This window comes from Scyliorhinus torazame, chromosome 7 (assembly GCF_047496885.1).
Source record: "Scyliorhinus torazame isolate Kashiwa2021f chromosome 7, sScyTor2.1, whole genome shotgun sequence".
Lineage (NCBI taxonomy): Eukaryota > Metazoa > Chordata > Chondrichthyes > Carcharhiniformes > Scyliorhinidae > Scyliorhinus > Scyliorhinus torazame.
In genome coordinates, this window is record NC_092713.1 from 23,682,500 (window position 1) to 23,708,799 (window position 26,300).

At 49.9% G+C, this 26,300-nt stretch overlaps 1 protein-coding gene across 1 annotated transcript in view; it reads right to left on the bottom strand.

Annotated features, from left to right (window-relative positions):
* LOC140426090 (calcium-activated chloride channel regulator 1-like) overlaps positions 1-13,139 on the bottom strand; it is a 70,830-nt gene extending 57,691 nt beyond the window's left edge. Inside the window, exons 1-2 of the mRNA XM_072510433.1 lie at positions 12,950-13,139; positions 12,603-12,746 (exon numbers count right to left, since the gene is read on the bottom strand). Of these exons, the coding sequence (XP_072366534.1) occupies positions 12,603-12,746; positions 12,950-13,111 (306 nt within the window). The 5' untranslated portion in view covers positions 13,112-13,139. The remainder of the gene's footprint in view (positions 1-12,602; positions 12,747-12,949) is intronic.
* Positions 13,140-26,300: the final 13,161 nt, after the last annotated feature.

The following is a 26,300-nucleotide window of genomic DNA, read 5'->3' on the forward strand; positions in this document are numbered from 1 at the left end:
CAGGAGTAACCACATTAACATCCCAAAAAACAGCTTTTCAATTAACAGTTAAATAATTCTTAAACTCAAAGGAAACACTTTGACTACTAACATATACCTTCTCTATCACCAATTAAGCAAAGCCCGTTACAGGTCAAAAGCCACTTGTAAATAAAGTGAGCAAAGACAGGGTTACTTGCTGTACTCTTGTGGAGAGCTTTAATGGAAAGACCACTTGGAGAGAGAGAGACCCTTACAGGAAGAGTCTGCAGATTCTTCTGTCTTTGTGAGACAAAAAAAATCCTACAACCAAAACTGCTTGCTGTGGCCTGGCTCCTCCCAATAAACCCGTGCAGACACAGGGAGAATATGCAGACTCCACACAGAGAGTGACCCAAGCCAGGGATTGAACCTGGAACTTTAGCGCAGTGAAGCAACAGTGCTAAACACTCTGAACACACCCCGACACACACACACAAACACACCTACCCAACACACACATACCTGACACACACTAACACATATCCAAACGCACACACACACCCTGACACATGCACACACACACACACCAACACACACACCAATATAGAATCATCAAACACAACACATTCACACCCGAATAAACACACACCCCCAACAAACACAAGCGCGCACACACCCAACACACACACTAACATACACATTCCCACATACACAACACATATGCACTCACACATACATACACACCCAACACACAAACCCAACACACACATACCAAACACATACACGAACGCACAACCAACGCCCACACCCCAACACACACACATTCCCACATATACACCCCAACATACATACACATCTGACACAGTCACACACATCCAACACACACATACACCCTTCATACACACCCCAACACACATTCCCACATACGCGTACACACACTCGTACACATTCACACACAATTAAGGAGTGATGAGTAATGTAAATATCCTGGCAGTTCCTGTGGTTGAACTTCTGTGGGGCTTCTTCAAACTGTTGCAACAACTTTGGCCTCCGTTCCCAAAGTGCAAACATTCCGAATAATTATGGTTGTGTCAGTAATAGACTAATTACACAGTCAGCAGCCGCGGTGTTGTGTCACCATAGTTGCCGATTCACTTTTCCCGGCTGCCGTGCTCCCCCACCCCTGGGTTTCCCGGAGGTGGGGGTGGCTTCAATGGGAAATTCCAAGCGGCGGAGAAATGGAATTCCGCCATCAGCCGAGAAACACGTGACTGGGGGTACGGAGAATCCTGGAATGCTTCACCCTGACCCAGTGCTGTTAAAAACAGAATAACTGTTTGCTTTCTCATATCCAAAATAGATAACCCCACTTCCTGTGTGTCTGCCAGAATAATAATGTGATATAAATAGAGCTGTTGACTTCCGGTGGTGGCATGTAGAGGGGAAGTCTCTTGGGTGGGGCTCCCGTTTGAGATGTATTTGTAACAATATGTATATATGTATACACGTAAAAGGTTAATTATTACATCTCGGTGTAATACAAACTCTAGAGGGCACCACCAGTTCCCAGTATAAATATATTTTTTTAATAAATGTTTTTTTGTTGGGTTTTTGAACAAAGTATATTTACTGTTATGTACACAGAATAGAATACAGATATATATATATACACAGAAGAGAAGGGAACACGCACAAAAACCCCCCAAAAAAGTTAGAACAAAATAACTGGTAGTGTATTATGCGTTAGCTCAACAACAGCAGCCCTGTACAACTGGCAATGTTTTTAGCACATAAGTAGGCATCTGTTTGTGGGGGGCGGGGGGTGGGGGGGAGAACTGGGGGGTACATATACATTTGGGTGCTGGAGAAACAATTATAGAACAATTACAGAGGGCAATACACTAATGGATCTGGTGTTGGTGTTGTCGCTTGCTTCTCCCGGACGACTTTCGCTGCCGTTGTCGTCTCGCAATCACCTCCGCTTCAGCCGTTCATCCCGTCTTTCGCCCGGATTTTCCTTGTTCTCTGCTCCTGTAGTTGCCAAGTTTGTTATCGTTTCCCGTGCCCTCCTTCCGGCTGCCATTCCCTTGCCTCTCCCCCACCTCTCTGGTTCCCCCCTATTCTTCCTTGTCTCCTCCCTCTTCCCCCCCCTCCCACTTCTGCCCCCTCCCCCCCCTCCTTTTATCCTGTGGTTCGCTTTTCTTTTCTCTTAGGTTTAGCTGCTATCCCCCCCACCCCCCAGTCTATCCCTCCCTCCCCCGCCTCGGCTACTTTCCCCTGACTCTTGGCTACCTGGCTATTCTTCTGCTTGTTTGTTGGCCCCAAACAGATCCCGGAACAATTGGGTGAATTGCTCCCACGTTCTGTGGAAGCTGTCATCTGACCCTTGGATGGTGAATTTGATTTTCTCCATTTGGAGAGATTCCGCGAGGTCGGACAGCCAGCCTGCAGCTTTGGGTGGTGCTGCTGACCGCCAGCCGAACAGGATTCTACGGTGGGCGATCAGGGTGGCAAAGGCAAGACCCTCCTCCCCAGGAATAGATCTGGCTGGCCTGATACCCCAAAGACAGCCACTTTCAGGCATGGCTCCACCCTCATCCCCACCATTTTGGACATTGCCTCGAAGAAGGCTGTCCAGTACCCCGCAAGTCTGGGGCAAGAACAGAACATGTGGACTTGGTTGGCCGGGCCTCCTTGGCACCGTTCACGTCTATCCTCCACCTCCGGGAAGAACCTATTCATACAAGCTCTATGTACCACTTTTAGTTGCGTCAGGCTGAGCCTTGCGCACGTGGGGGTGGAGGTGGAGTGCTTCACTCCAGAGTCCCCTCCCGATTTCAATCTCACATTTATTTCTTGTTGCGTCCAGTACGGTGTCAGCCCTCTCTACCAGTCGGTCATACATGTCGCTACAGTTCCCTTTATCTAGGATTCTTGCGTCCAGTAACTTTTCCAGTAATGTCTGTCGTGGAAGTTGTGGGTACGTCCTTGTCTCCTTTCGTAGGAAGTTTTTGAGTTGCAAGTACCTTAGCTCGTTCCCCCTGGCTAGCTGCAATTTCTCTGTCAGTTCGTCCATTGTTGCGATCCTGCCGTCCGTGCATAGGTCCCTGACTGTCAGTGCCCCTCCGTCCTGTCCCCACTTTTTAAAGGTGGCGTCAGTCAGCGCTAGTGTGAACCTAAGGTCCCCAGTATAAATATAAGGGGCTGGATTCTCCGCAGCCCTGTCCCCAAATCACGGTTGGCACGGCAGCGGAGAATCAAGTTCCCCGACGGATCGGGCCCGACGCCGCTCCGACGGTTCTCCGGGCCCTGAATATCTGGGCGTTCGCAAATTACGCCACACAGCTGGGGGGCCATTGCCAGAGGCCAGCCCAGCGAACCTCCGCTCCCAACTGGCCGAGTTCCCGACGTCGTGGAGGTAACATGGTATGGCCGGTCGGGACTTTCACGTGGCGGCTGTGGACTCGGTCCGTGGCTGCCCTGGTGGTGGGCGGGGGGATCTGGAACGGGGGGGGGCCTTATGTGTTGCCGGGGAAGAGATCGGGCCGGACGGATCCTCGGGCATGCGGCCTATCAGGGGGGGCCTAGTTTCTTTATGTGGGTCCGGTCCCGGGTCCGCCATGGCGCTTAGCATGGCCGCTGGAGGCCATCGCCGTGCGCATACGCGGACTAGCAACCGGAGGTGTGGGGGCCCGTATCCGCAGTCAAAGCTGCGTGAAGCACTCCGGATCCCGCTAGCCCTCTGAGGGTAAGTGAATTGGCTGGTATTTTTTTCAGGAAACTCGGGAGTGCAACACCTGCGTTTTTACGCCGGCATGGGGACACAGCCCCATTTTGGGAGAATCCATCCCTAGAACTCAGGGAATCTTAGGTAGTCAGTTGAGTGGTAGCAATAGAGAGAGATAGGTCACAGCATAGTTAAACATAGAAAACATAAAACATAGAAAATACAGCACAGAACAGGCCCTTCGGCCCACGATGTTGTGCCGAACCTTTGTCCTAGATTAATCATAGATTATCATTGAATTTACAGTGCAGAAGGAGGCCACTCGGCCCTTTGAGTCTGCACCTGCTCTTGGAAAGAGCACCCTACACAAACTCAACACCTCCACCCAACACCAAGGGCAATTTGGACATTAAGGGCAATTTATCATTGGCCAATTCACCTAACCCGCACATCTTTGGACTGTGGGAGGAAACCGGAGCACCTGGAGGAAACCCACACAGACACGGGGAGGACGTGCAGACTCCGCACAGACAGTGACCCAAGCCGGAATCGAACCTGGGACCCTGGAGCTGTGAAGCAATTGTGCTATCCACAATGCTACCATGCTGCCCTTGAGAACAAATAAATCTACACTATATCATTTTACCTTAATCCATGTACCTATCCAATAGCTGCTTGAAGGTCCCTAATGTTCCCGACTCAACTACTTCCACAGGCAGTGCATTCCATGCCCCCACTACTCTCTGGGTAAAGAACCTACCTCTGATATCCCTCCTATATCTTCCACCTTTCACCTTAAATTTATGTCCCCTTGTAATGGTTTGTTCCACCCGGGGAAAAAGTCTCTGACTGTCTACTCTATCTATTCCCCTGATCATCTTATAAACCTCTATCAAGTCGCCCCTCAGAGTAGATAGAACTGTAGTTCATTAGTTATTACTTAAACATAGATTACTTTATTGATAGTTATAGATCTGTGGAGTGTGCAAACTCAATATAAATTTAATCGTTATTCAATAAGTCAGTTTTGCTTTAAGTTAGAGATTGGCGGTTTCTTTATAGGGCCTGGTTTAGCACAGTGGGCTAAACAGCTGGCTTGTAATGTAGAAGAAGGCCAGCAGCGCGGGTTCAATTCCCGTACCGGCCTCCCCGAACAGGCGCCGGAACATGGCGACTAGGGGCTTTTCACAGTAACTTCATTGAAGCCTACTTGTGACAATAAGCGATTTATGAAAATGAAAAATGAAAATTAACACCATCAGACCATTCTGGATTACGAAGCAAAGAGTAAAAATATATTAGCAAAGACGGATATAACATGGTACCAGTGACTGGCTACAGAAACAAACTCGGATAATTTAGTAAGATTAGAGTAAGGAAACTAAGAAGCTATTATTCGACTTGCGAAGCACAAACCTGTGACTGCAGAACTTTGATGAATCCAGGATCGATGGACAAAGCTCAAGCTCTACGAAGACACCGGATCCACAACAATCGTAATTATAATTGGCGCGTGTTTAAACAAGTGTTTCAACTGTATCTCTCATCCTCTAATCCTAGAAACTGCCAGGGACGAGCAAAAAACTGCCAAATTACTACTCGTTGCTGGGCAACAAGCCTATGTATAACATTTTGAGAATGATGGTGATAAAAAAAACTTTGAACTGTAGTTTAAAAATGTGATCATCATTGTGAAAGTGATGAAGAGTTCATCAAAAGACTGCAAAAGCGACAAAAAGTGCTGTATCAAGAATCGTTTAAAATAGGCAATGCGATGAATCAATATAAAAATAGAGGTGCCAAACTGTTCCATTGCCAAAGTGAAAATTGTTTTCAGTCCGTTGAAGCTATTGCGCAACAGAAAAATATTCGCGCTCAAATAGACGAATGTGGGCAAGCGCACCCGAAAAAACACGCAAATTATATGCTGAGCGTTTCTGCGCATGTGCGGGACCAGCACGCACATGCGCACTTCCAAAAAAGACACAAACCAGAGAAAGACTGTTCTGCGCAAGCACCAGAAGCTGCGCATTTGAAAAAAAGAGTGCACTCAGGAAGAAGATCGATTTGCGCATGCGCAATCGAAAATTACGTACGACGTCACGAACGTCAGAACGTCAGAACATTATGGACACGCCCACTTAAAGGGAAACTGCCCGAAAATTAAAAATAACAATTTTAAAGACACAAAACACAAGTTTCTGTTTACCCCGCAAGGCAGAACATTGCCTGAATTTCAACAAACAGTTGAAGAAAACATTTGCAGCACCATGTAGCAAGATGTTTGCAGCATTCAACATGAAGAAAATAATAACAAATCTAAAACTAAAGAAGATGATTTGTACATTGAAGAATACTACTCAGACAAGGCAGAGATATTCAGATATAATGATCATAGTATTAGCAACACAGTTGAAAACTGAATACCACTCTACTAATGGGAGATGAATGCAGTACCTTGATGGAAGGGCAGATCGTTGATACACTGGACGACAGTAACCTGTCAAATAAACAAGAAGAAAACGACTCCACACAGAGAGCACTGAACAACTCCACACAGAGAATACTGAATGACTCCTCAGAGAGAGCATTGATCAACTCCACAGAGAGCATTGATTGACTCTACAGAGAGAGCATTGATCGACTCCACAGTGAGAGCGATAACAGACTCCAGGATGGGAGCAATGAAAGACTCCAAAGAGAGAACAATGCAAGAAGAAGACTACGAAGGTCTCTCTAGCTTATTTGATCAACAAGAAGAAGACTGTGATTGTCTACCCACTGTATTTGTGAATAGTGACAAAGCAATCACAATTAGCATACGAGATGTGCAAGACCGCAGCGAGACTGACTGATCTCAGCTCGACTGTACAAAAGAACATGACAATCAAAGTAAAACAATAAATGATTCAATTGAAATCACATCTATTCTAAACAACCTGCAAGAAAAAGAAATCTTCGAGAAGTTCAATTGCAAAGAGGAGCACCAAGAAATCAAACAGACATTAGATCAACCAGAAGTGACTGATGTCACCAAGATCAATGAAATATCAGATCATTCAAGTGAAGCTCAGATCATAAATCTCAATGCAACATCAAATAACACAAAGAACAATGATATTAAAAAGTTTGAAAATGATTCAAACAATCCAGACGGAACAGTTATTGAGCACAAAAACAGAAACTACGAAACAACAAACTCTACACAATGGTGCAACTGTGCAACTGAAGGCCAACTGACCAGCACATTCCAAAACAATGCCAACAGTAGAAACATAACATGGACATTGTTCAGACAAAACAAATGTCATGCCAACAAATTTCATGAATTCATATTTGCTCCAAGACAAAAAAGCAAACCAGTATTTAAGGTAACTGACATACAAAATCAATAGCACAAGCACGGAAAGAAGACCAGGTCACACAACAAAAATGGTTCAACCAAAAGAACACCTGATGATGACTTATTGGTACTTCAACCACACCACGAATGAAGACTAAGGACAATCTCAATTTGTAAATCGTTTGCATTGAACTCTGTTTTCATTATTAATTTTTCACTATGTTACAAAGATATATACATATCATGTATTGTACTAATATTATTATACATTTTTTCCTTTGTTGTGCATAGAAAAGAAATGTTAAAAAAAGGGGGATGTAACGATATGTATATATGTACACACCTCAGTGTAATACAAACACTCGAGGAAACCACCAGTTCCCAGTATAAATATAAGACCTCAGGGAACCTTGGGTACTCAGTTGAGTGTTAGCAGCAGAGATAGATCACAGCATAGCTAAGACTAGATAGAAGTAGCATGTGTAGTTCATTAGTTATTACTTAAACATAGATTACTTTATTAACATCTATAGTTCTGTGGTTGTGGCATTGGATGCCGAGAAAGTGTTTGACCGGGTAGAATGGGGATACTTGATGGCAGCTCTGGAGCGGTTTGGGATTGGATCACGATTTGTGGACTGGGTAAAGCTACTGTATACGGAGCCGAGGGCGAGTGTCTGCACAAACCACATCAGCTCAGAATACTTTTCTTTCCACCTTGGGACTAGGCAGGGATGTCCTATATCCCCCCTGCTGGTTGCACTCGCGATTGAGCCATTGGCTATCGCGTTAAGACATTCGGAGGTATGGAAAGGAATAGTGCGGGGGGGGGGGGGGGGGGGGGGGGGGGGGGGAGGTAGAGCCGATGACTTGTTATTATACATGTCGGAACCAAGTGTGTCAATAGTGGGAATATTGGAGCTGCTTCAGGTGTTTGGGTCTTTCTCGGGGTACAAGTTAAATATAGACAAGAGTGAGTATTTTGTGGTGTCTCGGCTGGGGGTGGGGGCATGAGTGGAGGGGCTGCCATTCCGTAGGGCAGGGACTTACTTTAGATACCTGGAGGTGCAGGTTGCTCGGGATTGGGGGGGCTCCGTAGGTACAATATTACTAGTTTGGTGGGGAGGGTGAATGCTGGTCTGGCAAGGTGGGATGGTCTCCCTCTGTCACTGGCGGGTCGGGTACAGGCGGTTAAAATGAACGTGTTGCTGTGATTTTTGTTTATTTTTCAATGCCTGTCAATTTTTCTGCCAAAAGCATTTTTTAGAGAGATTGAAGGGATGATTCCTCATTCAGCTGGGGAGGGAAGATGGCCAGAATTAGAAAGGTGCTACTACAGAGGGGAAATCAGGCAGGGGGTTTGGGTCTTCCGAACCTGATGTATTATTATTGGGCGGCGAATGTGGAGAAGGTGCAAAGACCCATTCAGGGGGGTTGATTCCCAGTGAGTTAGAATAGAGGTGAATTTGTGTAGGGAGTCGGGATTGAAGGCCCGATGGTCCCGAGGAAATACTCAGGGAGTCCGGTAGTAATAGCTTCACTGAGAATCTGGAGGCAGTTTCGAAAGCACTTCGGGTTGGGTACAGGGTCAAGGGAAATGCCGATTCGGGGGAACCAGGGAAGTGGTGTGGAAATTTTCGGAGATGGGAGGAGAAGGGAATTAGGACACTAAAAGATATGTTTTTTGGGGGTCGGCCTGCAGGGTTGAAGGAGTTGGGAGCAAAATACGGGCTGGAGCGGGGGAAATGTTTCGATACATGCAGGTTCGAGACTTTTCTGGGAAGGAAATACAGAGCTTCCCATATTGCTGGAGGAGGTGCTGACGACAGGGGGACTTGTAAAGGAGGTTTACGGGGATATTTTGGAAGAGGAGAAGCGCCGTTGGAAGGGATCAAAGCAAAGTGGGAGGAAGAGTTTCATAGAATTTACAATGCAGAAGGAGGCCATTCAGCCCATCGAGTCGGGCACCGGCTCTTGGAAAGAGCACCGCACGCTAGGTCAACACCTCCACCCTATCCCCATAACCCAGTAACCCACCCAACACTAAGGGCAATTTTGGATACTAAGGACAGTTTATCATGGCCAATCCACCTAACCTGCACATCTTTGGACTGTGGGAGGAAACCGGAGCACCCGGAGGAAACCCACGCACACACGGGGAGGATGAGCAGACTCCGCACAGACAGTGACAGTTGGAAGAGGGCATGGAGGAGGGGTTCTGGTGTGAGGTGCTCCAGAGTGAATGCTTCCACCTCATATGCGAAGTTGGGGCTGATACAGCTGAAGGTGGTGTATAGAGTGCACGTTCAAGGGCGAGGATGAGCCGGCTCTTTGAGGGGTAGAAGATATGTGTGAACATTGCAGGGGGGAGAGGGGGTGGGGTGCAGGGTTCCGCAAACCACGTTCATATGTTTTGGTCCTGTCCAAATCTGGAGGATTACTGGAAGGAGGTGTTTCGGGTAATCTCTAAAGTGGTGCACATGAAACTGGACCCGGGCCCTCGGCAGGCCTTATTCAGGTGTCAGACCAGCCAGGGTTGGAAACGGGCGCGGAGGCAGCTGTTGTAGCCTTCGCCTCATTGATCGCCCAAAGGCGGATCCTGCTAGGATGGAGAGCAGCCTCTCCACCCTGTGCCCTGGCGTGGCGGGGGGACCTGCTGGAATTCTTGACTCTTGAGAGGGTTAAGTTTGAACTGAGGGGAAGGATGGAAGGGTTCTACAATTCAAGAATTGGATTATATCGAACATTGGGGGGTTGGGGAAGGTTGGGGGGAGGGGGACTGTATGTGTGAATGGTGACTACGGGTGTCTCCTGATTGTTTCTTATTTTTACATTTATGTCACCATGCGGGCTGTTGTTTGGGGGTTGGTGGGAGGATGGGATTGTTATTGTTGATAAGAACATAGAACATACAGTGCAGAAGGAAGCCATTCGGCCCATCGTGTCTGCACCGATCCACTTAAGCCCTCACTTCCACTCTATCGCCGTAACCAAATAACCCCTGCTAACCTTTTTGGACACTAAGGGCAATTTAGCGTGGCCAATCCACCTAACCTGCACATCTTGGACTGTGGGAGGAAACCGGAGCACCCATAGGAAACCCACGCACACACGGGGAGGATGTGCAGACTCCGCACAGACAGTGACCCAGCGGAGAATCGAACCTGGGACCCTGGCGCTGTGAAGCAATTGTGCTATCCGCAATGCTACCGTGCTGCCCGCACATTGCTGGAAGAGGAGACGGCACCATTGGGAGGGATCAAAGCAAAGTGGGAGGAAGAGTTGGGAGAGGGTATGGAGGCGGGGTTCTGGTGTGAGGTGCTCCGGAGAGTGTACGCTTCCACCTCGTGCGCGAGGTTGGGGCTGATACAGCTGAAGGTGGTATATAGAGCGCACGTCACAAGGGCGAGGATGAGCCGGCTCATCAATGACTATGTATTCGTTACTGTTTATTGTTCGTTGATGGGTGTAAATTTGGAAGAAAACGTGAAAAAGGAGGAGAATAATAAAACTGTTTTCCTTTCCTTCCGGAACTCAAACAAGTGGCGCCGTGCATTTAGGAACAGGAGAAGGCTCTGCTGCTGATCTGTCCATTAACTCTGTCTATACGCTTTGGTTTTGTAATCTGTAATACAGATAAAATACTAATCCCAATTTTGGACATTGCGATCAGCCCGCAGCCTGGGGAGAGAAAGCCAGTGTCATCTCCACATTCCATATTATGCATCTTTCGAAATTAAACACTTCGGCTGCATTCACCGCTTTCGAGCCTAAGTACGGAGGATCTGTGGCGTTTTATGTCCCAAAAATCGGCGGCGCCCCCTCACCCATCCTGTGCCCGCTGAGGGGCCAGCAGCCATGCCGCATAAAACTCCCGGCTCCCACGATAAAACCGACTGGAGAATGGCCTGGCCCGTGGCCGCGCATGCGCACAGCGGCGGCCTGCAGCGGTCACGCCATAAAACATGGCACCGGCCGTGCGCGGACCCAACCTGCCAGATACTGCACCCCTGGCCTCCCCGTGGTCACCCCCCCTAGCCCTCGCGGAAGCCCCCCCCCCCCCCCCCCCCAGCCAGCAGCACGACTGGGGCGGTGCTGGACACAGGCCGTAGCCGCCACGCCGGGTTCCCGACCGCTGAGACCACACGTCAATCGCACGGTCAGGAACCCGGCCCATCGGGGGCGGAGCATTGGGGGAGGGTCTTCAGGTGACGCCCTAAGGCCGTCCCAAGCGGAATGGCCTGGAGGTGACACCTATACGACCCATGGCCCTACGTTCACAGTGGACAGACAGCGGCGTGCACAGTTGCATGGATGCCTTGCCAGCTGTGGCAATGACGTTCCATGCCCGTCCACCCCGACTCCCCAGTCCACCTCCTGGCCACCCCCCACTACTTCCCCCGGCCCTGGCAGAACCCCCCTGGCCAGCGGCACAACTGTCAGCACACTAAGGCGATGTTGGACACTTTCGGTAACCCTCCTGTCTCTCCCTCTACAGCCACGAAGCTGGTTTCACGATTTTAAAACGCTCAAGTGAAACATGTCTTCGGGAACTCGGCCCATCGGAGGCGGAGAATCGCAGAGGCCCTGGTGGATACCGGGTCGGGCCCGCTAATGACATGCAAATGGTGTTTTCTGTATGTGCGTTCCGGGCTGCATTGACGGCGACGGAGAATTGCGATTAGGCAGCAAATAACACCCACCGCGATTTTGCCATCGAAACCTATTCGCCGCCCAATCCTGTTTCGCGATTTCGGTATTAGCCCATGGAGAATCCCACCCTTCATCTTTCCTCTTTTCCAAATGTTTAAACAAAGGTATGTAAATGTAAATAATCTCGATTGTCACAAGTAGGCTTACATTAACAATGCAATGAAGTTACTGTGTAAAGCCCCTAGTCGCCACATTCTGCCGCCTGTTCGGGTAGACCGAGGGAGAATTCAGAATGTCCAAATGACCTAACAGCCTGTCTTTCAGGACTTGTGAGAGGAGAACGGAGCACCCGGAGGAAACCCACGCAGACACGGTGAGAATGTGCAGACTCCGCAAAGACAGTGACCCAATCCAGGAATTGAACCTGGGACCCTCGAGCTGTGAAGCAACAGTGCCAACCACTGTGCTACTGTGCCGCCCCACGGTAATGTTAGGCTTTCAAATTGGAGAGAGAGAAAAATCGCAACACCCAGTTATAATGTTCCAAACAACTAACGCATTGTTTTCATGACAAAATAGGCAACGGTGTGGGTCTCAATCCCCAAAGACCATCACTAATTCTCCAATGAAATTCTGACACCACTGACTGTTCATTGCGAAGTATCGTGTCGTCAACAAGCTTGTTGTGGGACAGCTGTTGGGTGGTGGTTGACCTTCAGGTGAAGTCCACATTTGCAGAAAGTGTTCAGAAATCTAACGGGCCAGATTCCCGCTGAGAATTCTCTTGAGGCTGCTCCCCCGCCCTTGAAACCTCGGTAGAAATTCGGCCCCCACTCGAGTGTTGAAGGGGGTTTGTGAAGTTCCAGGGCAGAGCTGAGGCTGGGAGGGATTTGTCAGTCTTCACCGCTCACTTCTTACCTTCTCGTAGGATTCAGTCGTGGGTCTGTGAATCGAGCTGGAATTAAGTGACCATGTTCGAGGCAGCAGGATTTTCACATCCGAAAAATAAACTTGCTGCTTGGTCGCGTTGTGAAGGTAGGAGGAGGCAGCTGTCACTATTTGCTGTGAAAGCAAAGACAAACTTAAAATCATTGACCTTGCTTCATTAGTCGAATGGTGACATTGAAAAGGATATAACAAATTCCTTTAATTCTTCCCACTTTTCACCAATTCCTGAATTCTAAACAATAACTTACAACACCAAGTGCAAACAAGGTCACAAAACAAGGGCTATTAACTCTTTTGGAACAGCATCAATGCCTCACCTGAATATTTTCAATAAGGTTGGTATCATTTTTGATTCTGGGGTTAATAGCAATAACCAAGTCTCTATATCCATTCTTCTCCAACTTTGCTCCAGAAGAATGGATAATATAATCACACAGAATGCAGCTGAACACCAAGCCAAGGAGTTTTGGGAACCACATTGTTTCGCACTGACTGTTTGGACAAATATCTTCGGGACACTGGTTTGCTAGATTTATATAGCTTCTGATGTCATGATATGTAAATAAGGTCTCTTGGCAGTATCATTCCCACTCTGGGCAAGACATCAAGTGGGATTAAATAGATTGCAATAGTTGTAAGAGAGTCAGCAGGACATGGGCGGGGAGGAGGGAATCAACATACATTTAGTCTGCAACTTTGTACCGGGCATCACAGAATCATAGAATTTACAGTGCAGAAGGAGGCCATTCGGCCCATCGAGTCTGCACCGGCTCTTGGAAAGAGCACCCTACGTCAGCCAATGCCTCCACCCTATCCCATAACCTTTTTTGGACACAAAGGGCAATTTAGCACGGCCAATCCACCTAACCCGCACATCTTTGGACTGTGGGGGAAAACCGGAGCACCCGGAGGAAACCCACGCAGACACGGGGAGAACGTGCAGACTCCGCACAGACAGTGACCCAAGCCGGGAATCGAACCTGGGACCTTGGAGCTGTGAAGCAACAGTGCTAACCACGTGCTGCCCCCTACTCCTGGGTGAGTGATAGCGCTTTGGGAAATTTCCAGTGGCTGGTCCCATGGGGGTGAGGGAGATAAAGCTGCCGATAGCATTGGTGGGTTTACGTGCTGTGGGCAATATTCACCGTTGCCCGACGCCGATATTGTAATTGGTGATCGGGCGGAGAATCCATTTTGACGCCCAAATCGGGGGCGGCACCGGTTTGACGGTGGTTTTCTATCCTCCGACCCCCTTCGAAATGGCATCATTGCAATGCGCACCATTGGAACAGCATTGGCGCGTCAACTTAAGAACCTCCCCCAATGCTCCAACCCCGATGGGCCGACTGTGGTGGCGCTGGACACAGTCCGTAGTCGCCACGCCGGGTTTCCGACCGCTGAAACCACACATCAACCGCACGGTTGGGAACCCGGTGTGGCGGCTGCGGACGTTTCCAGTGCCGCCATAGTCAGCCGGGAGCCATGCTGCTGGTTGGGGGGGGCTTCCCCAAGGGCTGGTGGGACTGGTGAGGGGTGGCCTGAGTATTGAGCCAGCTTTTACGTGGGGTTCCTCCCTTTTAGTTATGGCTCAGTTAGTACACAGCTCAGCAGACACACATCAACCTCGTTAAGACGGCTTTATTATTCCAAGCTTGGTCACATGTACATGGAGATAGATCTGGATAAATGCCACTATCAACCTGGCTAACATTGATAAAAACATCTGAGGTATAGGATTTTCCAAAAATCAATAGCCCACCCCAGTTGGACTTGATCCAATCCTTGAAGCTGGCATTTCTATATTATCCAGTGAAATTACTTTAAACAAAATAATAACTTGTGATCAGCTCATGATTAACCCCATCCTATCACTTGTTGTTTCCCAGGATCTTGTGTCCATTATAAAGTTGTTTCTCTGACATTCCCATCCTGCGTATCACAGTCAGTTCCTGTCCACCTCATTGTTCATCCAGGGGCAGGATGCTAAAGCTGGTTTCCTCTTTACTCCATGGATTGTCTGAGACAGGATATTGGGGGGCACCGATAAGGGCTGTTTACTGAGTTGACTGTGTTATTTGCTGACCACACAACCCCGTTTGTATCAAAAACATGGGCAAGTTAGCTAGCTTAAATCCCATCATGCATTGTGGCCACTGCTTGTAGCAAGAGTTTAAAATGCTTATTACTGCTGTGTCCTAAAAATACAGGTTTAATGGTTAATAACGATTACTGGGTATACTTTCTATAATTAATCTCAATCCTTAATAAACTAACTTATGTGGAACTATTCTAGTGTTATCCTAGATATTCAGTTTAAAGCGGTCTCATCTCTGGACACCTCCTTCACCATGTGTGCCACCCACACCAACACCGCACAGGTGGCATCCATGGTGGAGGACTTGGAGGGGCGATGGTTTTGGCCATGGATCAGCGTGTCCAAGGCGTGGGCATTCTGTGAAGGCGGAGGCCAAAGCCCAGGACAGGGCTGCCTTCGCACAGGCAGACATGTGCCAGAGCCACCTGGACATTCCTGCGGCGCTCCTGAGCATGACCCAGTCACAGACTGGGAGCAGAAGCTGGCCGATGTGGCACAGACACAGAGGGAGATGGCGCAGTCACTGGCTGATTTACCAGACAGAGGTGGTCCACTCCGCGTGCTCCATGGCCGCGAGCATGCAGACCCTGGTCGAGACGGCAGCTGGCCTCCAGGACTGGCTGTGCCAGGTAGTGGGGGAGCCTCAGTAGTTAGCTCCGCTCGCACCCCAGTCCCATGGAGTAGCCAAGGCCATCGGGCACCCCGATGGCGAAGGAGGTGATGGGGCCCATGCCGGTGACTCCTGCAGGGGAGGTGCACCGCAGCACCTTGGAATCACCCCCTCCTGTCCCTGGCACACCTGGTGACAGCGGGCAGCACAGGGCTGCACCACACCTCCTGGGACACCCGAGCTGTAACCGGGCCCATCCAGGTCAAAGGGCAGGAATCACAATCGGCGGCCTCCACCCCTGCTGTGCCATCTGGAGATCCACTTAGGCATAGCTTTAGGGCCCAGAAGGTCAGAAAGTTAGAGACCAGTTAAGATGGCACGGGTGCAGGGCACAGTTTAGTGATAAGAGCTAGAGCACAAATCTGCATATATGTTTTCAATATATGTGCACAATGTTACAACCTGCCTCAGCACTCTGTCAGATGGGTGTGAGGGGTGGGTTGGCCTGGGCTGGCCAGAGAGGGGGCACGGGTTGACAGGGCCCAGGTGCTGCACCATCCCCTTGGTGAGGCAGAGCCTCCTGCGGCACATGCTGTCCGGCATCGGTTGGAAAGACCAGCGACGCCTGTGCACCTTGGGCTGTTGCAGGCCTCTCCCTCTGGGCCCCCCCTGGCCTGATGGGTGGCAAGGTCCACAAGGTGTGGGGCGTGCCCTGCACATAGGCCGCTGCCTCCAGCCTCTGTCAGCGCTGCTGCCGCCACCTTATCCACCATCTGGCCACCCGGCCAGCCAGCAGCACCACTAGGGCAAATTCCGCAGGGTCCAAGATATCATCCACACCGTGTAATATCTGTAAGGAATTGGGAGAGAGTGTGAGACTGACAACCAGCGGTGACCCTCCAGGCCCCCATTGCTCTCCTCCCTTCCCCCCATCCGGCAGGCCGTGCACACGCAACCCCAGTTGCAGCCGGGGCCTCTGCTCACCGGATCCCAGAGCCTGTACCCCAGACACCCGCATGAAATGTTACCTGGACTGGGCGCAAGCTCCCTCCCCGGTGCACTCACACATGCTCCGGCTGCGGAAATGTCCCCAGTGCTGGGTGTGGTAGTCTGTGTAGAGGTATTACGGTACCTGGTAATGCTGGAACACCATTGGTAGATATTGTATGCTTCCTATTGGTCAAGCTGTATGGTAGCTCCGCCCTGCAAGGCGGGGTATAAGAGCCGTGCCGCCCCAGCAGCCTTCATTCTGTACCTGAGCTGCTGGGGGAAACATCTAGCTTATTAAAGCCTTCAGTTGGACTACAACCTCGCTTTAGTGGTCATTGATCGTGCATCAATTTAATAAGCCAGATTTAAAAGGATGGAGCTCCGAATCAAGCCGGAGTGTCTGCAACTCAGCCCCCACGCGGCGAACTCAGTGGCAATCTTCAAGCACTGGCTGGTGTGTTTTAAAGGATATCTCGGAACGGCCGAAAACACACCCAAGGGAGAGCAAGTCCTCCACTTGAGGGTGAGTCCGGAAATTTACACCCTCATCGAGGAAGCGGAAGACTTTGATGCAGCAATAGAGCTGCTAAAAGGACATTATATTCGCCTGGTAAACCAGGTCTACGCCCGACATCTGCTAGCAATGAGGCGACAAATCCCTTGGGAATCGCTGGAAGAATTCTACCATGCGCTCCTGGTGTTGGGGATAAACTGCAGCTGCACGCAAGTTGCGGCGAGCGAATACACAGAACCCCTGGTCCGGGACACTTTCGTGGCAGGTATGCTGTCCTCCCAAATCCGCCAGCGATTGCTGGAAAAAGACACCCTAGGCCTCAAGGAGGCATGGGCCCTTGCAGGCTCCCTGGATGTGGCCTCCTGAAACGCTCGCGCTTACGTTCCCGACCGCGCGGCAGCCCCCTGGGCAGCGTGGAACCCCTCCGCAGCCGACCCCGAAACATCCCCCATCCCCCCACAAGCTTGTGCTGCAAGGCGGCCTGGCAACCCCGGGAGCCCCGCTGCTACTTTTGCGGACAGGCCAAGCACCCCCGGCAGCGCTGCCCGGCCCGCGCATCCACCTGCAAGGGATGTGGTAAAAAGGGCCACTTCGTGGTGGTATGCCAGGCCCGTGCGGTCGCCGCGGTCTCCAGCGGCGAATGCGGACCGCCACCACAAACCTCTCCACAGTCCCCGTGCGGCCAGCGGGTGCCGCCATCTTCCTACTCCAGGGCCACGTGCGGCCCCCGGGCACCGCCATCTTGTCCCGCTGACGCCACGCTCGATGGATGGGCGCCGCCATTTTGTTCAGCCCCAGCCATGTGCGACCAAGGGGAGCCGCCATCTTGGATGGACTCCCAGGACCCCAGCTCGGCTGACCACACACCGCACAAAGAAAACACTCAACTGCTGAGATTAGCCTCGGTGACCCTGGGTCAGTCCCGTCCTCGAAAACTCTCAACTGCTACAACAACTGTACTTATCAACGGGCACGAGACGTCCTGCTTTAATCGACTCTGGGAGCACGGAGAGCTTCATACACCCCAACACGGTAGGCGCTGTTCTCTCCTCGTACACCCCGTTAATCAAAAAATCTCCCTGGCCTCCGGTTCCCACTCAGTAGAGATAAAGGGGTTTTGTGTAGCAAACCTCACAGTCCAGGGAAGGGAGTTCAAAGATTGCCGGCTCTACGTCCTTCCCCACCTCTGCGCGGCCACACTCCTAGGTTTAGACTTCCAGTGTAATCTCCAAAAACTAACTTTCAAATTTGGCGGCCCTATACCCCCCCCCCCTCACTGTCTGCGGCCTGGTGACCCTCAAGGTCGACCCGCCTTCCCTGTTTGCGAACCTCACCCCGGATTGCAAACCCGTCGCCACCAGGAGCAGACGGTACAGTGCCCAGGATCGGAGCTTTATTAGGCTAGAGGTCCAAAGGCTACTGAGGGAAGGAGTCATTGAAGCGAGCAACAGTCCCTGGAGAGCTCAAGTAGTGGTGGTAAAGACCGGGGAGAAGCATAGGATGGTCATCGACTACAGTCAGACCATCAACAGATTTACGCAGCTGGACACGTACCCTCTCCCCCGCATATCCGACCTGGTAAACAGGATCGAGCATTACAAGGTCTTCTCCACGGTGGATCTTATGTCCGCCTACCACCAGCTCCCCATCCGCACTCGTGACCGCAAATACACTGCCTTCGAGGCAGATGGGCGGCTCTATCACTTCTTAAGGGTTCCCTTCGGTGTCACCAACGGGGTCTCAGTCTTCCAGCGCGAGATGGACCGAATGGTTGACCGGTACAGTTTACGCGCAACATTCCCGTATCTCGATAATGGCACCATTTGCGGCCATGACCAGCAGGACCACGACACCAACCTCCGAAAATTCCTCCAGACCGCAAAGATCCTTACCTTACATACAACAAGGATAAATGCGTGTTTAGCACCGACCGCCTAGCCATCCTCAGCTACGTAGTGCGAAATGGAGTTATAGGCCCCGACCCTGAGCACATGGGCCCCCTTATGGAGTTCCCCCTTCCCTCACTGCTCCAAGGCCCTGAAGCTGGCTAGATGGATTGTGAGCAATTCTGATGCAGGAGCTGGTCACAGACCGCTGGTTCTGTGGCTGAAATGTGACATTGTGACTCCCCAGAGCCGGTCCACCACATACAAGAGCTTGAGGGGATACTCGTTTGGATGAGGGTAGATCCCACAGAAACTGGAAACCATCCAGGGTGAAGCAGGCCACTTGGTTGGCACCCCATCCAACACCGAAATCCTCCACCACCGACCCACTGGCAGCTGTGTGAAAGATACACTGCCACTAGTTGCTAGGGCTACTTCGGCAGCCCCTTCCAAACCCGTGAGCTCGAGCAGGACAAGGGCAGCTCCAAAAACATGATATCAGCAGCACGGGAGCACAGTGGTTAGCACTGTTGCTTCACAGCGCCTGACTCCGAGGTTCGATTCCCGGCTTGGGTCACTGTCTGTGCGGAGTCTGAACGTTCTCCCCGTGCCTGCGCGGGTTTCTTCCGGGTGCTCTGGTTTCCTCCCACAAGTACCCGAAAAACGTGCTTGTTAGGTAATTTGGAAATTCTGAATTCTCCCTCTGTGTACCCGAGCAGGTGCCGGAATGTGGTGACTAGGGGCTTTTCACAGTAACCTCATTGCACAGTGTTAATGTAAGCCTACTTGTGACAATGAAGATTAATATTATATGAGAGGTGCCCACTGCTCCAACCCCCCACTCCCATAATAGCTATGTATTGAATATGGTTGTGTGAGAAACCCGCATTTGCCTCCCTACCAATAGGCCATATAGACTTGCGCAGGTCAAAGAGACACAGCCTGAGTGGGTAAGACACATCCAGAGTGGGAATTTGAAACTTGGTAATTTGGTGCAGTGAGGTAACCAGGAAAGGTAAGTGGTAAATCTAATTCTGTTGTTTTTCAGTTAAAAGTGCAGTGTAGATTAGTGTCTGATTGGCTGAAGCTGCCCCCACCCTAATTGCTGAGAGGCAGTTATCTGGCAGCCACCTGAAGCCTGTTTAGGGGCACAAAGGTACACATTGTATTCTTCTCTTTGAAGTTTAAGTAGTGTGAGTCATCCTGAAGTCTGTATAAATGACAGACAGAAAGCGCACTCAGTAAGCGTTGCGCAGGTCAAAGAGACACAGTCTGAGTGAGTAAGACACATCCAGATGGGGAATTTGAAACTTGGTAATTTGGTGCAGTGAGGTAATTCGGTGCAGAGTGGGAGAAGGTGCTTTTCCCCTACTGTTTTGTTCTCTCTCTTTCTTCTGGCCTGTAACTTTTAATCTGCAGGGAGAGAATCAGAGAGCATTTGAGACTCTCAGAAGGTAAGTAAGTGATTTTTACTCATTTTTACTTTTATTACCTTTTCAAATTGTGTGTGTGTGTGTGTGAGGGGGGGGGGGAACTGAAGTGACATCACAGAAAAGCTATGGCCTGAGTGGCTGGTTGGGAGTCTACACTAAATTTTAAAAAATTAAGCATTGGTAAACTAATTAAACATAATTACTTAATTATAATTTAGAGGGGTATCTAAGCCAGAGATCGGAGAGTACTGTATTTAGCTTTCACGTTTATAGTAGAAATCTAGTACTAGGAAACAGATAGTTAACAGTAACTTTTTGTAAAATTTTAACTTTTAACTTTAATTTACTAATTAATTGACGCAATGTCAGTTAGAGGGGGTGCAGTGCTCTGACTGTGAGGTGTGGCAGGTCCGGGAGGCTCCCAGCATCCCGGATGGCTTCATCTGCAAAAAGTGCACCCGACTGGAGCTCCTCAAAGACCGCATGGTTCGGTGTAGCAGCAATTGGATGCACTTAGGAGCATGCAGGTGGCAGAAAGCGTCATAGCAGGAGTTCAGGGAGCTAGGCAGAAAGTTAAAAGACAGGACCTCTAGGGTTGTAATCTCGGGATTACTCCTTGTGCCACGTGCCAGTGAGGCTAGAAATAGGAAGATAGAGCAGCTAAACACGTGGCTAAACAGCTGGTGTAGGAGGGAGGGTTTCCGTTATCTGGACCACTGGGAGCTCTTCCGGGGCAGGTGTGACCTATATAGGAAGGATGGGTTGCATCTAAACTGGAGAGGCATAAATATCCTGGCCACGAGGTTTGCTAGTGTCACACGGGAGGGTTTAAACTAGTATGGAAGGGGGTAATAGGTCAGAAGGTGAGAGCATTGAGGGAGAACTAGGGAATAGGGACAGTATGGCTCTGAGGCAGAGCAGACAGGGTGAAGTTGCTGAACACAGCGGGTCTGGTGGCCTGAAGTGCATATGTTTTAATGCAAGAAGTATTACAGGTAAGGCAGATGAACTTAGAGCTTGGATTAGTACTTGGAACTATGATGTTGTTGCCATTACAGAGACCTGGTTGAGGGAAGGGCAGGATTGGCAGCTAAACGTTCCAGGATTAGATGTTTCAGGCGAGTAGAGGGGAACGTAAAAGGGGTGGCGGTGTTGCGCTACTGGTTAGGGAGGATATTACAGCTGTACTACGGGAGGACACCTCAGAGGGCAGTGAGGCTATATGGGTAGAGATCAGGAATAAGAAGGGTGCAGTCACAATGTTGGGGGTTTACTACAGGCCTCCCAACAGCCAGCGGGAGATAGAGGAGCAGATAGGTAGACAGATTTTGGAAAAGAGTAAAAACAACAGGGTTGTGGTGATGGGAGACTTCAACTTCCCCAATATTGACTGGGACTCACTTAGTACCAAGGGCTTAGACGGGGCAGAGTTTGTAAGGAGCATCCAGGAGGGCTTCTTAAAACAATATGTAGACAGTCCAACTAGGGGAGGGGCGGTACTGGACCTGGTATTGGGGAATGAGCCCGGCCAGGTGGTAGAAGTTTCAATAGGGGAGCATTTCGGGAACAGTGACCACAATTCAGTAAGTTTTAAAGTGCTGGTGGACAAGGATAAGAGTGGTCCTCGGGTGAATGTGCTAAATTGGGGGAAGGCTAATTATAACAATATTAGGCAGGAACTGAAGAACCTAGATTGGGGGCGGATGTTTGAGGGTAAATCAACATCTGACATGTGGGAGGCTTTCAAGTGTCAGTTGAAAGGAATTCTGGACCGGCATGTTTCTGTGAAGAAGAAGGATAAAAACGGCAATTTTCGGGAACCTTGGATAACGAGAGATATTGTCGGCCTCGTCAAAAAGAAAAAAGAGGCATTTGTCAGGGCTAAAAGGCTGGGAACAGACGAAGCCTGTGTGGAATATAAGGAAAGTAGGAAGGAACTTAAGCAAGAAGTCAGGAGGGCTAGAAGGTGTCACGAAAAGTCATTGGCAAATAGGGTTAAGGAAAATCCCAAGGCTTTTTACACGTACACAAAAAGCAAGAGGGTAGCCAGGGAAAGGGTTGGCCCACTGAAGGATAGGCAAGGGAATCTATGTGTGGAGCCAGAGGAAATGGGTGAGGTACTAAATGAATAATTTGCATCAGTATTCACCAAAGAGAAGGAATTGGTAGATGTTGAGTCTGGAGAAGGGTGTGTAGATAGCCTGGGTCACATTGAGATCCAAAAAGACGAGGTGTTGGGCGTCTTGAAAAATATTAAGGTAGATAAGTCCCCAGGTCCCTGATGGGATCGACCCCAGAATACTGAAGGAGGCTAGAGAGGGAATTGCTCATGCCTTGACAGAAATCTTTGGATCCTCACTGTCTTCAGGTGATGTCCCGGAGGACTGGAGAATAGCCAATGTTGTTCCTCTGTTTAAGAAGGGTAGCAAGGATAATCCAGGGAACTACAGGCCGGTGAGCCTTACGTCAGTGGTAGGGAAATTACTGGAGAGAATTCTTCGAGACAGGATCTACTCCCATTTGGACGCAAATGGAGGTATTAGTGAGAGGCAGCATGGTTTTGTGAAGGGGAGGTCGTGTCTCACTAGCTTGATAGAGTTTTTCGAGGAGGTCACAAAGATGATTGATGCAGGTAGGGCAGTGGATGTTGGCTATATGGACTTCAGTAAGGCCTTTGACAAGGTCCCTCATGGTAGACTAGTACAAAAGGTGAAGTCACACGGGATCAGGGGTGAGCCGGCAAAGTGGATACAGAACTGGATAGGTCATAGAAGGCAGAGAGTAGCAATGGAAGGATGGCTTTTCTAATTGGAGGGCTGTGACCAGTGGTGTTCCGCAGTGATCAGTGCTGGGATCTTTGCTGTTTGTAGTATATATAAATGATTTGGAGGAAAATGTAACTGGTCTGATTAGTAAGTTTGCAGACGACACAAAGGTTGGTGGAATTGCGGATAGCGATGAGGACTGTCAGAGGATACAGCAGGACTTAGATTGTTTGGTGACTTGGGCGGAGAGATGGCAGATGGAGTTTAATCCGGACAAATGTGAGGTAATGCATTTTGGAAGGTCTAATGCAGGTAGGGAATATACAGTGAATGGTAGAACCCTCAAGAGTATTGAAAGTCAGAGAGATCTAGGTGTACAGGTCCACAGGTCTCTGAAAGGGGCAACACAGGTGGAGAAGGTAATCAAGAAGGCATACGGCATGCTTGCCTTCATTGGCCGGGGCATTGAGTATAAGAATTGGCAAGTCATGTTGCAGCTGTATAGAACCTTAGTTAGGCCATACTTGGAGTATAGTGTTCAATTCTGGTCGCCACACTACCAGAAGGATGTGGAGGCTTTAGAGAGGGTGCAGAAGAGATTTACCAGGATGTTGCCTGGTATGGAGGGCATAAGCTATGAGGAGCGATTGAATAAACTCGGTTTGTTCTCACTGGAACGACGGAGGTTGAGGGGTGACCTGATAGAAGTCTACAAAATTATGAGGGGCACCTTGACAAATACATGAATAGGATGGGAATAGAGGGATAAGGACCCAGGAAGTGTAGAAGATTGTAGTTTAGTCAGGCAGCATGGTCGGCACGGGCTTGGAGGGCCGAAGGGCCTGTTCCTGTGCTGTACTTTTCTTTGTTCTTTGTTCGTTGTTCTTTGACTGTCGAGGAGAATGAGGCAGGTCCCCAGCACCTTACAAAGAGCTTTTAGGGATGCGCAGCACAGATGCTGGATTTGCCATTGACACCTACGTCCCACGACGGATTCAGAAAATGGTGAGGCGTGTATAGAGAGTAGGAGGTTCATTTACCCTGGCGGCCTTTATTAAATTGTTCCGCCGTTTCCTGCACTGCATGTCCTCCTCTGCACCCCTATGGCACCAACCACCCTGGCGACCTCCTTGCAGGCTGCTGTGGTGAGTTGAGAGGGCTTCCTGTTTCCATCGCTGCGGACAGAGGACATCCTTCCTGTCCTCCATGGCCTGGAGGAGAGTCTCTAATGGGGCCAACGCATGCTGCTTCCTGGGGGCCATCGTGGTACCCTGATGTCCTGGCACGCTGGATCTTTGGCATTGGACATGATGGTGGGGCGCGCAACATCCTGGCCACCTGGCCACGCGATGCAACGTAATTGTCCTGGCGGCATTACTAACCAGGTGAGCAGCGCACGACTCAACATGCTCACCTGCCCTGCTCTCCAGCAGAAGTCAGTCTGACTTCCGGTCCAATCAATGGACTTTACCCCAGAGTGGAAAGTTATGCCCTTCATCTTTGCTCCAGATGTTAAGCAGATCTATTTTGTTATCAGATCTCTGTTACCTAATTCTGTAACAAATACATTGAGCTGGATTCTCCGCACCTCAACGCCAAAATCGTGGCCGGCGCTGGGGCAGAGAATCCAGTTTGACGCAGAAATCGGGACGGGCGCCGGTTTGCCGATTCTCCAGGCACCGGAAAGTGGTGTCACTGGGGTTTATGCCGCGCCGCCTGGAGCCATTGCCAGACGCTCGCTCCAGGATCCTCCGCCCCCGATCAGCCAAAGTCCCAACGGCGTGGATCTAACCTGGTCCTCCCAGTCGGGATGATCGTGTGACAGCTGCGGGCTCAGTACGCGTCTGCCCTGGTCGGGGGCAGGCGGATTGGAGGCCAGTGGGTGGTGCTTTTCGATGGTCGGGGAATGTTTCTCGGGTGTTGAGAGTCGGGCACGCGGCCGATCGGGGGGTCTACCTCTGAGGTCCGAGTCCACTGGTCCGCTGGAGGCCGCCACCATGCGAATGCATGGCCTCTGACCCGGAAGTGCAGGGGCCCGTGTCTGCGGCAAAAGCTGTGAGATTTACTCCAGGTCCCTGCTAGCCCCCTGCAGGGTTGGGAATTCGTGTCCCTTTAATCAAGGATTTTCAGGAGTAAAACCCCACACTTTTGATGCTGGCATGGGAACATTGTTCCAATAATGGAGAATCCAGCCCGTTGTGCCAACAAGCTGAGATATTCCCATGAAATGTGTGGGCTTGGAAAGACTGTTGCAATGAGCTTAATTATATATATTGGTGAGCTTGTTTGGTCAGATATCATTTGACTTGTCACCCGATGGATTGTTGCCTCAACAAAGTATTCTGTTCTATCAAACTATTAGAATTTGGGCAGCAATCCCAATTCTGGTTTGGACTGATGGGCTGATTGTGAAACCTTAAGGATCTTGTCACAGTTCAAACGAACAAATTCAATGAACAAATTTGCTGATGACAAATCTAATTGCACTTAATTATTCAAAATCCTGGATTTCTCCCAAGAGAAAATGGTGTGCCTTTCCACCTTTTAATTGGCTTTGCCTAAGGTGCTGTCACTCCTGAAGTGATCCGATGCCTTTCCATTGTGGGTCATCCACCTACTTTGCAGTGTAGAACTCTGCTGTCAGAAATGTTGCAGGATTTGGAAGGTATTCCAGTAAACGCATCAATTTTTAAAGATGTATTCTTTTACGGTATATGGATGTCACTGGCTAGGCTCGCATTTATTACCCTTGCGGAGGTGATGATGGGCCACCTTGTTGAACCACTGCAGTCCATGTGGTGTAAGTGCACCCTCAGAAGATGCTGCTGAAGGAGCCTTGGCGAGTGGCTGAAGTTCATCTGAAAGATGGTACACACTGCTGCAGTTGTGTCGGTGGTGGACGGTAGATGGGGTGCCAATCAAGTGGTGAGTTTTCCATCACGCTCCTGACTTGTGCCTTTTAGATGGTGGGCAGGCTTTGGGGAGTCAGGAGGTGAGTTACTCACTGCAGAACACCCAGCTTCTGACTTGCTCTTGTAGTCACAATTTTCATATGGCGAGTCCAGTTTAGTTCCTGGTTGAAGGTAACCCCCAGGATGTTGATCATGGAAAATTTAGCAATGGCAAGGGCCTTGAATGTCAAGGGAATTGCTTGGCACTTGTGTGGTGTTATTCGCCACTTATCAGCCTGAGACTCAATGTTGTCCAGGTCTTGCTGTATTTGATACAAGAATGAGTGCAGTCATCAGGGAACACCCCCCCCCCCCCCACCTTCTGACCTTATGATGGAGGAAAGGTCATTGAAGAGGCAGCTGAAGGTGGTGGGGCCCATGACTCTCTCCTGTGAAACTCCTGCTGTGATGTCCTGGGACTGGG